The sequence below is a fragment of the Psittacula echo genome, assembly GCF_963264785.1.
Source record: "Psittacula echo genome assembly, chromosome: 4".
NCBI classification, from domain to species: Eukaryota; Metazoa; Chordata; class Aves; order Psittaciformes; family Psittacidae; genus Psittacula; species Psittacula echo.
Genome location: NC_137738.1, coordinates 2,894,371 through 2,905,802, shown reverse-complemented (window position 1 = coordinate 2,905,802; position 11,432 = coordinate 2,894,371). Strand labels below are relative to the sequence as shown.

The following is an 11,432-nucleotide window of genomic DNA, read 5'->3' as shown; positions in this document are numbered from 1 at the left end:
AGTTTTGCCACAGCATTTTGGGGTTATGGCCATCTTGGGGCAAGGGAGGGAAGGAAGAAAAGCACTGATTTTTAATAGGTGTAAATCAGTACAGCTTCCTTGGTTTCAACACAGCTACACACATTTACTTTCCCTGAGGGCCTGGCCCTGATATTCAAATTGTTCCCAAGCTTTACTCTCCTATTTAAATTTCTGAAATAAACCATAGCACTAATACAGTTTCTTTTCATTTTTAAGGGCAATTAGTAATGAAATTAAATACAACTTAAATGCTTCAAGTATTCCATGTTACACATACATCTTTATTAATATATCCACAATCCTCAAAACTAAACATTTGGCCAGCGCAGCCATTGGAAAGGTCTCATTAGGGTACCTATTTACATATGTGTCCCTAGCTCATGGATGAGAGTGTTGCAGTGGCAAGCAGCAGTCCCCATCGGTGCTGGTAGGGGACACCTGCTTAAACCACAAGGACGTGCTGGCTCCATTTAAGCAAAATTATGTCCTTTTGCTTCCCTAAGTAGGAGTGGTGAGGCTAATGGGACTGCACGTGGGCAAAAGGGCAGCATCCTTTGGCCTGAGGAACTGCAATCACATGCTAAGCACTCTGAAGCATTTAAAGGTATGGAAAAGCCCAAGACAAGATGAACGTACCTAATATTTACACCCCTGGTTCTGTGCTGCTGCTGACCCTGGGCGGCTGTCGTGTGCCCCCAGGGAGATGGCTGCATTTGCTTTTGGGTAAATGACCCCATCCCACACCTTAAGTTTCTATAGCACTGGGTTTCCCCTAATGCTGTAGAAATGCAAGGTGGCAGAAAAGCAAATTTCTGCATATTACACAACTTTGTCAGGAGGCAAAGTCACCGTGTGCATGCAAACACGCAAAGTATGGATCTTCTTAAAAAGAGAGGAAAAAGCAGCAATGCCAGGGACAAAAGCCATCCCCACTTCGGTGTACCTTGAGAACACACAGGGGTGAAGGCATGGGGTAGCCCAGAGCAGGAGCCTCTGGAGCAGTGCTGCCAGCACCACATCTGCCTGCGGCAGCTCATCGGAGCTCTGATTCTTCCACTCCAGGTGGAACCACTCGGAGACCAAACCCTCCACTTGGCCTGCTGCACCATTTGCAGCTTTTCTCTGTGTGTTTAATGATTCTTGACCAGCCATTTAGCCTAGAAAGTGCCTGTATTGCTTCCCCCCACCCCTCACCCCCTTTCCATAACTGTTGTCACCATCCGCTCAGCGCGCGGCATTGAGTAAGAGGAACCTCCAAGGGCACGGCTGTGGAGGGGCACTGGGGTTGCGAGCACATGCGACGTGAAACGGCAAAAATAAAGGGAGTAACTGCCAAGAAACTTGACCAAAGCGAACTGATCAGCAGAAACTGGGCCAAGTTCACAAACCTGTGGGATAATCTCCCACTAAGACTGAAAAACCCCCATAACACGAAAGTGATTAAAAGCAGGATTTCTGTAATTTGGTTCGGGGGGGGGGGGGTGGGAATGTAACAAACTAATTTGAGCTAATGTAATGTTTATAAAGTTACTTAGATAATGACACCATGTATGCCATTATAATCATTAAAACTCAATCTCTGTTTTTTAAAGAAAAAACCTTAGATGATTAACACAAAATCAAGTTGATGCGAAGGAACAATTACTTTTAGAAAAAAAATCAGGAGGTCCTAATATTCTGTAGAATGAGGGAGGATGCAGCTGTATGTCGACAGCTTTCATATCCTCATTTGAATAATGTGGCCTGAATCTGTCACTTTATTCATCCTCCTTATGCTCAGTGTACTCTGCATCAACAACAAATTAAGTTGTAAATAAGAGACAATCATCACTTTTGTTTTTAAGCAGCTTCTGCACGGAGAATTTCAATGTACTGTTTCTTTTTGACAGAAAGAAAGGGATTTTACACTCTGCTTATGTAAGCACAAATATGAGGAAACCAACCGAAATGAAACAATAAGGGAACACTTGAGAACGGCTCCAAAATGTTCTTGGAAGTACATTTCTACCACCAAAAAAATCCCCTTTTTTAATAGGATATGTATAATGAAAACTGTTTCATTTACTGTGAAAATTATTCTTCTTTTGCTCTAAAATTTCAATTCTTTTTTTAGGTTTAATTTAAAAACATCCCCTTTCCTTATCTAGGCATAAACAGGGTGCACCTCAACAAGAAGAACAAGTGAATAAAGTCAGCTGTAACCTTTGAGTACCCGGAAATATTCTTAATCTCTATTATAATAACATGATATCATTTCATGAGCAAATATAACATGCAGTAAGGAGGGGAAGTGGGGGGGTTGGGGAGGAGAGAGATTTTCTTACCTTTACGTCTGAGAAGTAGGTTTTCAGCATATTGGAACTTGGGTACCGGGTGTAAAAGAACATGAGCTTGGCCTTTTTCAAGTGATTCGGTGACAAGCCTTCCTGCATGTAGGATTGAATTAGTAAAGGAAAATGCTCTTCTTGAGAAAGCTGTTTCTGAATGCACACAGCCAGCAAAGGGTCCCCGTCAACACTCCACAGCTCCTCAGACTACAGGAGAAAATGTTAACATTTAAATTGCTGCCCTGTCATTTTCTGTAAAACAGCTAAATGAGGGATGTGAGGCAGTGAACTCAAACCCTGTGTTTCTTATCAGTTCTGGTGCTGGGTCTTGGGAACCTTGCAAGTTTACGGCTTGTGTACCATATGTATGTTCACTTGTTGCTAAGGAAACAAATGCACGAAGCATGTGCCGCAGAAAACTTATGGGCAGCTTTTTCTCCCTCTCCCTTCGCAATTCCAGCTAGTTTCTTTTACTCTCAGTGTCGTGCCGCTTACACAAAACCAAACTAACGCATGGAAGGCAATCAGAGGCGCTTTCTCATGCTGAGCAATGTTTTTCACAGGTGGTACATCTCACCTAATTCACGCGTATCAATAAATTCTAACATCTTGAGTAACTCTCTCCAAAGCTGCTGCTTTGCTTCAGTGGGCAAATCAAAGCAAGATCTGCAAGAGGCAGAGCCCCTGTGCTGTTCAATCCCCCCCACCACAAACTTGTCGCCTCCTGATTTACACAGTTAACTCCTCCGAGAAGGAAGCTGTATTTGGGGCTAACCAATCGATAAATGCGGGCTAGCAGATCAATAAATGGCCACTTACCCTATAAGGCAGCCTATTTATCCTGGAAACATCATTACGTTTTAGATCTGTAAACAGAAGCAACTCCAAGAGTTCCCAAGGGAATGTGAAGCTAACCATAACAATCTCAGCTTGCTGATTTTTCTCCCAGCTTCTTGGCTCTCTTTTGTGAACTGCGTGCTAGCAATGGCTCTGGTCACATCTGTGCCGCAGGCTGGCCCTGCCATTTCCTCAGCAAATTAATGGCTTTATAATTTATCAGAAATGAAGATGCACGTGGAGAAAATCAATGTGGCCCCCACAAGGTCAATTAAGGGTTCTTCCCAGAAGCTTCTCTAAGGACTGTTTCTCCTAAACACAATGGCTGAAAATTTCCCTTGGTTCACACCTTATGGCGGGGGAAGGTCAACCAAGTCGACAGATGCTCCGAAGCCAAGGTGCCTCTTCCACCTTAGACCACAGAACATCTCATTCCAGGCCTCGAGACAGGAAACCCAGACTCATTTTTATCAGCAGGCTACTGATTAGCGAGGCTTTTTCAGCAGAATTCCTTTTTCTCTAATTCCTGAAATCTATTGAAACCTTCTCCCTTTACTTCAGTTACAAGGTTCTTTTTTGGTTGGAAAAACATAGTGTTTAAAAACCAACCAAACAAAAAAAAAGCACTGACAATATTATTTCAAAAGAACTCTTACTATCTGGAAGAACACGGAAAACGGCTCAGCTGAACTTGCATTTTGTTTTAGATGCTTAATGATTACAAAGAAGATAATTTATGACTGACATACTTCTTGTGCCAAGAGAAGAGTTGAAAGAACCTCCAGTTACCTCCATTAGACTGACAGAGAAGTCTAAAAGAGCATTACACTCTGCAGTGCCATCTGTCAAAATACGTAAGTGAAATAATAGTAGCAAGCTGTCACCTATTGCTTAGTGATAAGAGTTTTAGACAAATCAAAACTTCTACGCCAGAAATCCATTTTGTTATGTGCTCCTTTCAGGAAAGTGGGGGTCTAAAGGGGAACTCCAATAACTAAAAGAAAAAGAAAGGGGGAAAAAAATAATCCTAAATCTCCTTAATTTGCAATTCCTCTGACACTGACAACATGTTACTGCCGGGTTTGGCGTATATTCTCTTTCAATGCGAGCTCAAAGATGGACTTAAACTTACCCAAAAAGCCCTCCTATTTGCTGGATTTAAGCATATTAGACACTTTTCTAAGCATTTGGATTCCTTCTGCATTTAGAATTTGTAAGTATTTTTTGCTCTAATGCCAGAGGATATTGACATTGAATGAAACGTATTAAAAGATGCTCTGAGAATCAAATTCCCAGAAATCCTTTTTTTTTATTATTAAATTTATACTCGTTCTTAAGAACCGGGCAGCCTTAAAGCGATCCCAAATATGCCACAAATCTGTATATCTTGATCCTAAGGTTAACGCTTTACTGTGATAAAAGATAGGATCCGTAATAATCTAGCCCAAAATAGTTAATGACAGACTTAAGAGCTAAGAATTAGATAACCCGTTGCTATTTCAGAAAATAAAACCTGAACTGACCAATTGCTTAATTTCCTTTTTAAGTGCTTGGGCTGAAAAGCAACTGTTCTTCCAAGAAAGCACTAGCTGTTTCCAGGATACTTACACACGCACAATGACTCATGATGAAATAGATTCAGTAAACATACAGCTGTACCGAACACGAGCTAAGCCCCATTCAAGGCCAGGAAAGAAAACGAGCACAAATAAATATTAAGGAGGTAAAGGGAGGAGGAGGAGGAGGAGGGGTGCCGAATGGAACGCAAACAAGCTCTGTCCCAGCAGCTCATGTGGCTTGCCTCAATTCTCTTAGCTATAGCTTTGTAAAGACAGATGACATTCAATTCTATGGGTAATACAAAATAGACAATAACTGCTGAAACTTGAGCCAGCTGCCAGGTGTAAAAAAAAAACACAAAAAAAAAAGGAAAGGGAAAAAAAAAAAAGAGAGAAAGAAAGATGATAAATCCATAAATTAATGAAAGACATCTGCTCAGGAACATAAAAGATCAGAGGAAGTGTGTACTGCAGCTGAACCTAAAGCGGTGTTCAAACAACCTGAGAGCCTCAGCACTGTGCGTTTACACACACAGCGCAGCCTCACCTCACCAGCAGCACCAGCAGCAAAAAGGCACAACGGGAAGTGCAAGACTGGGAATGGAACATATAACACGCACTTGTGTGTTTTAACTGGAGAGGCACACAGGTGGCATTGTGCAACACTGGACTCATTTGCACTTCAATCCTCCCAGGTAACGCTCCTCTTCTGCAAAAACATCTTTCACTCCTGGTCCTCTCGGCCTGAGCTCCCACAAATGCTCTAACAGGCTTTTCTAGCTCACACATGTATTGAGCTGAAGGAAAAGAGGCAAGAATGGGTTGTATCAGGTAAAAAATCTGCACTAGCAAAGTCAAGCTGCTCCTTAAGTTACAGCCCAAGTGCTTTTCATCAGCAAAGCACCAAATAGCTGTAACTCAGAGCAGCATCTTCAAGACCCTCCAAAGAATGGGTTGGCTGGAAAGTATTTGTTCATTGCCCAGGTTTCATCAGCAGCACAGAGTCACCCGTGCTGTACAATCACTCATTTTTTAAAGTTTCATGAGTTGAATTTTCTAGTCAGACACAGTAACTCCTCATTTCAAAATGCTGCAATTCCCTACTTATAGCTTCCGCATATGGGGGCTGTGAAACTTATTCCAGTTGGACTGGAATAATTGTGATAAAGAAATGAAACTGCAGAAAGTTTCACTCGTGTTTTGAAGCCTTCCTGCCAGGGAGAGCACGCGAAACTTCGTCACCTTTACGGATGTCTCAGCAGCGCACAAACTACTGTTGTGCCTCACTTCTGATCCATGCAAATGCTCTGAGACTGAACAAGGCTATTTTTCTTGAGATGCAAAGAGGATGCATGACAAAGGAAGAGCATGCAGCAAAACAATTCGCTGCCTGTTTCTTTTGCAATTTGAATAAAACTTAATATTTGATTAAACAGATTAGTTTGCAAAGATACAGCCTGCATTCATGACCAAGATGGGAATTTCTGCTGCAGGTGCATCTTATCTTGTTTAGCAACATATGCAAACATTAACCATTTCCTTCTGCAATTCAGCAGAGAACCATCTGATACATTTTACAGGCCTTGGTTAAAAACAAAACAGAACAAAACAAAAAGAACCCCTCAAACCGCAGGCTAGTTCAGGGCTTTAGCTTACTACTAAAACCTGAACTTGGCTGTATGTGCTAGTCTTATGTTCTCATCCTGGCCATACTGTCCAGGAAAACAGATGTTGCTTTCTGCAGGGAAGAAAGATCTGCTTCTCTCAAGAAATATATTCCCTATATGTGCACATTCAAGCATGTAAAATAAAAGCGTCACAACAGAATCAACCACAAACACACCAAGCTCCATATTGTGCCCTTCCCTGGAAACTGCAAACTACCTGGACAAACAAGCTGCTGCTAGGGAAAAACATCCATTCCCACAGCTGAGCTGTATACGTTGTGTAGAAGCCCTATTTAATAAATCTGTTTGTCCCAGCAGGTCTTGTATCTAAACCCAGATCAAACTGCAGCCTGCAATAGTGTCTAGGTGGGAAGGTCACAGCGCTTTCCCAATGGCAGCGGAAGAAGCAGGGCGAGCAAGGAGGAAGGGAATCTAGCACCCCAAGTTTCCCCTGTCTCAGCCTTGGAGCAGCAGGGGACTCTCACACCCTTGTTTTAGCAGAAACAAGCTCCGTTAGTGACCACCAGTGAGAACAAGCAGGAGACGGGGAGAAATGGCAGGAGCAAGGGAGAGATGCTCCACAGGTGGAGAAGACCAAGCGCAGCCCTAGGACTCCTAGTTCCCACACTTAGCATTTTCCACCTCTGCCCACTCCTCTCCCAGGATGGGAGAACTACTTTTACACACAAACAATTAGTAAGCCACTGTATTGCTTGGTAGAAGTTACTTAACTGCCCTGGCCTGAGTCTTGCCCTTGGCTCCCACTCCTGACCTCAGCGGTGCTTTCCGAGCATCACTGCTTGCATGTCAATATGCAGGAGAGATTTTCAGTTTGGAATTCCAAAACTAACTGGCAGTAACTGGGATCGATGCTGGATTTAGACCAATTCTGTTATGTCATACAACATACATGGCAAGGAGATGTCCCTGCTACCAACACAGCAGAGATCCTCTTTCAGGAAAAAGGTCAGTCAAGCATCGTGTCCACTATCAACTGGCTCTCAAAACCACCAATAGCTAAGGAAGGTGCTTTCAAACTAGGAATACTTCCCCTTATAGAAATGGGACTATTCTAAAGGTCAGACAACAGCAATTCTTGACTCAGAATTGACAAGTTTTATCAAAGACTGGTGGTGGTGAGCTCTGGACCTGCAGCACCTTCCTTTGTCCCAGTGGTGCCCACTTCCATGGGAGGGCTGAGATGTGCAGGTAACCAGCAGGTCTCGAGCCCTGCCAGCACCTGAGGATTTAGCATGTCTACAGAAAATGTGGTTAAATTAATCTACAGCCACCAGAGTTATTCATCACCTAGAAGATACCCAGTGATGGGGCACAGCCTCAGGCATCTGTATTCACAGGATGCCCCTGGAAAGCAGACAAGTTCCTCACCATCACTACCATTACTCAGGGACGAGCAGAGTTATTCAGCCGCAATAACTTTCATCAACTTGGGACCGAAATCAGCTGCATCTACGGCTCCATGCGTGTGCTGTTGCCTTCTGCTGGGGTCCCGGAGTTGGGAAAAAATGTCCATCTACCCTTCATGCAAATCCTCACTTTTACCATCAGGCAGACACGGGGTTTTAATTCACTTTTAATATGACTGTGCTTGGAAAGGAAAGATCTTTTGACCAAAAAGCACATTAGGGGGAAAGATGGAAGGAGTGGGAGGTGTTATTGCTAAAAAAGAAAAAAAAAACTAGTACTATTTTCCAGGGGAAAGAAAAAAACCAAAAAAAAAAAGACCATTGCTATGTCTGGATGTGCCTAAATAAAGGCAGAGATGGATTTTTTTCCCCGTAACTAAAGCCTGCTATTGAGCTAAAAAGTGAGATTTTATTCTCATCTGGTTTTTCTTTTTCAAGCAGGGGAAGTGTCCTGTAACTTTAATACAGCTGAAGTTTTATATTTAATTGTTCTCTCTAGCTTTCCAAAATAATTTGCTTTGTGTATGTTAGGACAAAAGATTTCAGTGTATGGCTGAACAGAGGTTAATCATGCATAGCAGGCAGCTGCACAAGGGCTGAGGAACAGACCTCTGGGTGGGGGAAAGAACTTGATGCAGGCTGAATATACCAGTACCTGTGTCTTTTGTGCTTCATTTCCCTTACACACTTGGGAGCTGAAGGCTCACCAGCGAATGAACCATGGCTCTCTGCGAGCCCCAGCCATGACACCATTAACAGGGGTCACATGTTGGCCTGGCAGGGGAGGGCAAGAAGGCGGCCATGGCTTGAATGGTTTCTGGTCAATGACCCCTCGGTCACCTCCCCAGCCAAGGGAAACCCACTGGCACCTGTACCATGGGCTTGGCTGTTTCCTGACCAAGAGCGGTTGAAAAGGCTGGGAGAGGGACCATGGCTTTCTTATGTGAACACCACTGCTGAAGGAGCATCGTCAGACAACACATAGAATCATAGAGCGGTTTTGGCTGGAAAGGACACCTTAAGATCATCCAGTTTCAACCCCCTGCCATGGGCAGGGACACCTCACCCAAGGCTCTGTCCAACCTGGCCTTGAACACTGCCAGGGATGGGGCAGCCACAGCTTCTCTGGGCACCCTGTGCCAGTGCCTCAGCACCCTCACAGGGAAGAGCTTCTGCCTTAGATCTAACCTGAACTTGCCCTGTTTCAGTTTGAACCCATCACCCCTTGTCCTATCGCTACAGTCCCTGATGAGGAGTCCCTCTCCAGCATCCTTGTATCCCCCTTCAGACACTGGAAGCTGCTCTGAGGTCTCCACGCAGCTTCTCTTCTCCAGGCTGAACAGACAACCTGAACCTCCTCCAAATCCAGGGTAGCCAGTTCTCCTGTTTCCTTTGGGAGAGGGCTCACATTATCCCTAGCCTGTCTTCTGTTGGCGACATACCTATAGAAGCCCTTCCTGTTATCTCTAACTGGGCCTCCAGCATTTTATTTGGCCTCACCAAGCCCTCAGGTGGGCCCGGGCATGGCCCCTCGTCCTTTCCCACCAAGCCACTGCCAGGATATGGCCTCGCCTTTCAAAAAGGATATTGCACTTCCCGAGTAGGGCGAGATTTCAGACATGTCTTGCAGGTCGCCACACTCTGACTTGATGAGGGACAAGGAGAGACCCTCGGCGGCGCTGGGGGGGTGTGCCGGCGAGCAAGGGTGATGGTTCATGTGGTGCGACGACATCTTGGTCCTCAGGCTGGTGGTCTCACGTGTCAGGTCAAGGGATTCAGGGGAGGAGCGGTCTTTCCCTGGGAAGGAGGCCGACGGTGCGCCCAGGGGGCTCTGGAAGGGGTAGGCCATGAGGGGCAGTGGGAAGGGGTGTCGGAAGGAGGAGGTGGAGAAGCCAGCAGTGGCCGAGAGCGGGGATTGATGCAGCGAGGCGTGATGGCCGCCCGCCGGCGGGGCCGCGGCCGCTTGGTCAGAGGAGTTTTTGCGGACGACAAGGGGCAGCGCCTCGGTTTGGTCGGTGGCGCCGGGCATGGGGACGCTGCCGAAGGTGTCGAGGGGGTTGGGAATGATGACGTCCCCAAAGCACTGCAGGCGCTGGTTGGCCGTGTGGAAGTTGTGGTTCTCCCCGTTAACGGCGAACCTCGCCTGTGGGATCTGGAGGGGCGGGAAGACCTGAGGAAGCTGGCGGGAGGGCTTGGATGAGAAAACTTTGACCACCGTGTCCACAACTTGCGCCATGGCGGTGTTCAGCTCCTGCTTCAGTGTCTCGGCCAAATGTTTGCCTTCGGGGTGGAAGGCGTTCGGCCCTTGCTCCTTCTCCTTGGGACCTTCTCTTTTTGGCTTGTTCTCCGCTACCTCCTGCTCGCGGATGAGGGCCCGTGCCCGGTCGATGAACTGCCCTGGGTCCAGCTCACACATCTCATTGTCTGACCTGCCAACGGAGTCGCCCGCCCTCGCGTCCATGGTTTCGGAGCGCATGCTGTCTTCAGACAGGTTGCCATCTTCATCATTTTCAGAGTCAGTGCTGTCGTAGATCTGATAGAACTTCTCCTGCAGCTGGCGCAGCTGCTTCTGCATGTCCTCCAGCTGCTGCTTCAGCTGTCTGCGCTCCTCTCGCTTCTGCTCTTTCCTCGCTGAAACCAGCTGCTGGAAACTCTGCTGCTGCTGCTGCGGCAGCTTTTGCTTGCGCTTGTTTTCTCTGTAACTTTCTCGGGGGCTCACGGACTGCGGAGCTATTTCTCTTTCGTTTTCATTGCCCCTTAATGCCACGCTGGGGGAATGGCTCATACCCCGAATTATATTCTCAACCCGGGCGCGTTTAGCTCTCAGGTGCTCATCGCATAACCGATCCACATCAAACTGGCTCATAGTCGGCCTGCCAAAAGGGGAAAGACACTCTTGGGGGCTGTCTCTTGAAGAGTTGCTGCATACATCCTCCTGATGTACTTCTGAGCCTGTACTAGAGAGACCGCTGGCTTGGAAACTGGGCTCCGTGCCACCATTTTTGTTCATGTTATTTTTCAACAGCTGGGAAATTATGGTTGCTCCTGGAAAAGGCATCATGGCATCTTCATACGAGTTCGCCCTCTTCAGCAGCTTGCGGAGTACATTTGACTTTTCCCCATCTGCATGCTGCACCACTGAATACTCGACATCCTGCTCTGAACCTTGGGGATTCATGGCACTAAAAAACGTTGCTCTTGCCTTTGCAAAAAATGCAGATGCTGTCCCTACCGTCCTTTTCACTCCAATGTCAACTCTTCTTCTCTTGGTTTGCCTGCTTAAGAGGGCTGTGCTGTCATGGTCAGGCATCACTGGACTGTTATTGTGCCATCTTCAAAAGCTTGTCAGCTGGGCTCAGCTCAAGAATCCTGGGACCCTGGCCAACAGAACAAAAGGACTGATGAATCATTTTCTTTAAATTTCTCCAAATTTCCTGACCTCAATCCTGAATAAAATGCAAAATGCATAGGCTCTGGGATTTATGGCACATTACAATTATTGCAATTTATTATGCACTCTGCTTGAAATGAAACATTTTTAAATATTTCTGCTCCACTGGTTTAAGATGGATTAAGATTTAAAAAAGCAAAAAC

General features: G+C 45.8%; 1 protein-coding gene across 1 annotated transcript in view; it reads right to left on the bottom strand.

The window, feature by feature from the left end:
• The window catches only part of PROX1 (prospero homeobox 1), a gene marked incomplete at both ends in the record, with an annotated part of 35,859 nt that extends 24,711 nt beyond the window's left edge, over positions 1-11,148 (bottom strand). Inside the window, 2 exons of the mRNA XM_080615287.1 lie at positions 2,346-2,482; positions 9,432-11,148. Coding sequence (XP_080471413.1) covers positions 2,346-2,482; positions 9,432-11,148 — 1,854 coding nt within the window. The remainder of the gene's footprint in view (positions 1-2,345; positions 2,483-9,431) is intronic.
• Between the last annotated feature and the right edge of the window lie 284 nt (positions 11,149-11,432).